This window comes from Trypanosoma theileri (assembly GCF_002087225.1).
Source record: "Trypanosoma theileri isolate Edinburgh chromosome Unknown TM35_Tth_85_V1, whole genome shotgun sequence".
NCBI classification, from domain to species: Eukaryota; Euglenozoa; class Kinetoplastea; order Trypanosomatida; family Trypanosomatidae; genus Trypanosoma; species Trypanosoma theileri.
Genome location: NW_021639927.1, coordinates 30,656 through 32,142, shown reverse-complemented (window position 1 = coordinate 32,142; position 1,487 = coordinate 30,656). Strand labels below are relative to the sequence as shown.

The following is a 1,487-nucleotide window of genomic DNA, read 5'->3' as shown; positions in this document are numbered from 1 at the left end:
AAAACCCACCCACCCAAAACCATAACAAAAATGACTGCATGCACCACTGTAATACCATGCCACTCTTTACAAACAGAGACAACACACAATTACTCTCTCACACACATATTACCTCTTTATTTATCCTTATTACTATTATTTTATTTTTCCCTCAGAATGCCGGTTCACCTCTTCTTCTCCCACAGCATTATCAGCAAAAAAATAAAAAAACACCCCCACCCACACACTTCCTTTACTCCATGGTGTGAATTAGGAGGGTACGATCAAACATATCCCCTTCCACCCACCCAAAAAGGATCCCACAAACCACACCACCACGTTTTTCCTTCTGCTCTTTATGGATATTACTCCAATGGTACGGCTATCAACCGTACACCGTAGAGCAATTTAATTACTGACTTACGAGAGTGGCTCCGAAGAAGAAGATCCCTTTATTTTAGAGGATCCTCAAGCTCTTGTAATATGATTTTTGTTGTAGCCCGTTCCCAAACGAGAAAACCAGTCTAAGAGAAATCTAATCGAGTAAACCCAACCAGATCTCTCTACTCTCACTGTTCTTACCCAGAACCCGTCCTCAAGTCTCCTTTTTTGTTATTATTTTATTTTAATTTTTGTTATTTTTTTGTGATAGATTGGCCTCAATGAATTCCTATTTATTTTGTTGCTTCTTTGGTCGGCGACAGACGTCTTGAGCTTACTCTTCTATCAGGGTTTCCATGCTCGAGCTCGTCGCTTATTTTAGAGAGGTGGGGAGGCCTTACAGAGGGGGAGGTAGGTCGCGTAGGGTTATCTCTTGGTTGTGAAGTATGTGGCATAGTGTAGTTCCGCTCCACCGCAATTAGGAACTGTGCTAACCGCTTAAAAAAACATAGTTTCATCAGGGGTACATCATCAACTATCGCAAATTGAACTCGCAGTGGATGAAGAGCGGGGCAACTCAAGAGATGAAGAGCTGTTTCGTCGCATTCGTCACGTTGACTGGAGTGCGCGCGAGTAGGTTGATACCCGTGACGTGACATTCGGTGTAGAGTTAGGCCTGATTTACTCATACACATTGACGACCGCATGAGGGGCAGACTAATGCCGGAAGGTCTCTCGTTTTCGTTGTTTTGTATTGCCCATTGGTGGAATTCGATTTTTGTGGCATGCCCTCTCCTTCATGGAATTTTCTGCATTGTATTACGAGGGAGGCTAGGTGGGCGTAGAACTTCTGGCATACTCCGCATTGGACTTTCTCTCTGTCCTCACGCTCCGGTGACGACGTATCTCGCTGGCGTTTCTTATTTTGCGGAAACGTTACTTGTATTGTTGCTGGCAAAATTGGGGTTCCAGATGGATGTTTGAACTTTTTGTGGCATGCGAGACCACCAATGTTGCCAAGTCGCGAAGGCGGAATTCGCATCGTAGTGAAGCAGGCTGTGGGATGAGCTGAGGGCGAGGTGCGTCCTTTGTGGGGTTCTCAGGATGTTTTGCTCTAATATGGGCTT

General features: G+C 44.8%; 1 protein-coding gene across 1 annotated transcript; it reads right to left on the bottom strand.

Annotated features, from left to right (window-relative positions):
• Positions 1-1,045: 1,045 nt before the first annotated feature.
• On the bottom strand, positions 1,046-1,402 carry TM35_000851100 (uncharacterized protein; the record flags this gene model as incomplete). The annotated part of the gene is made up of 1 exon (XM_029031436.1): positions 1,046-1,402. The coding sequence occupies one exon, from the start codon at positions 1,400-1,402 to the stop codon at positions 1,046-1,048; it is 357 nt and encodes a 118-aa protein (XP_028877278.1).
• Between the last annotated feature and the right edge of the window lie 85 nt (positions 1,403-1,487).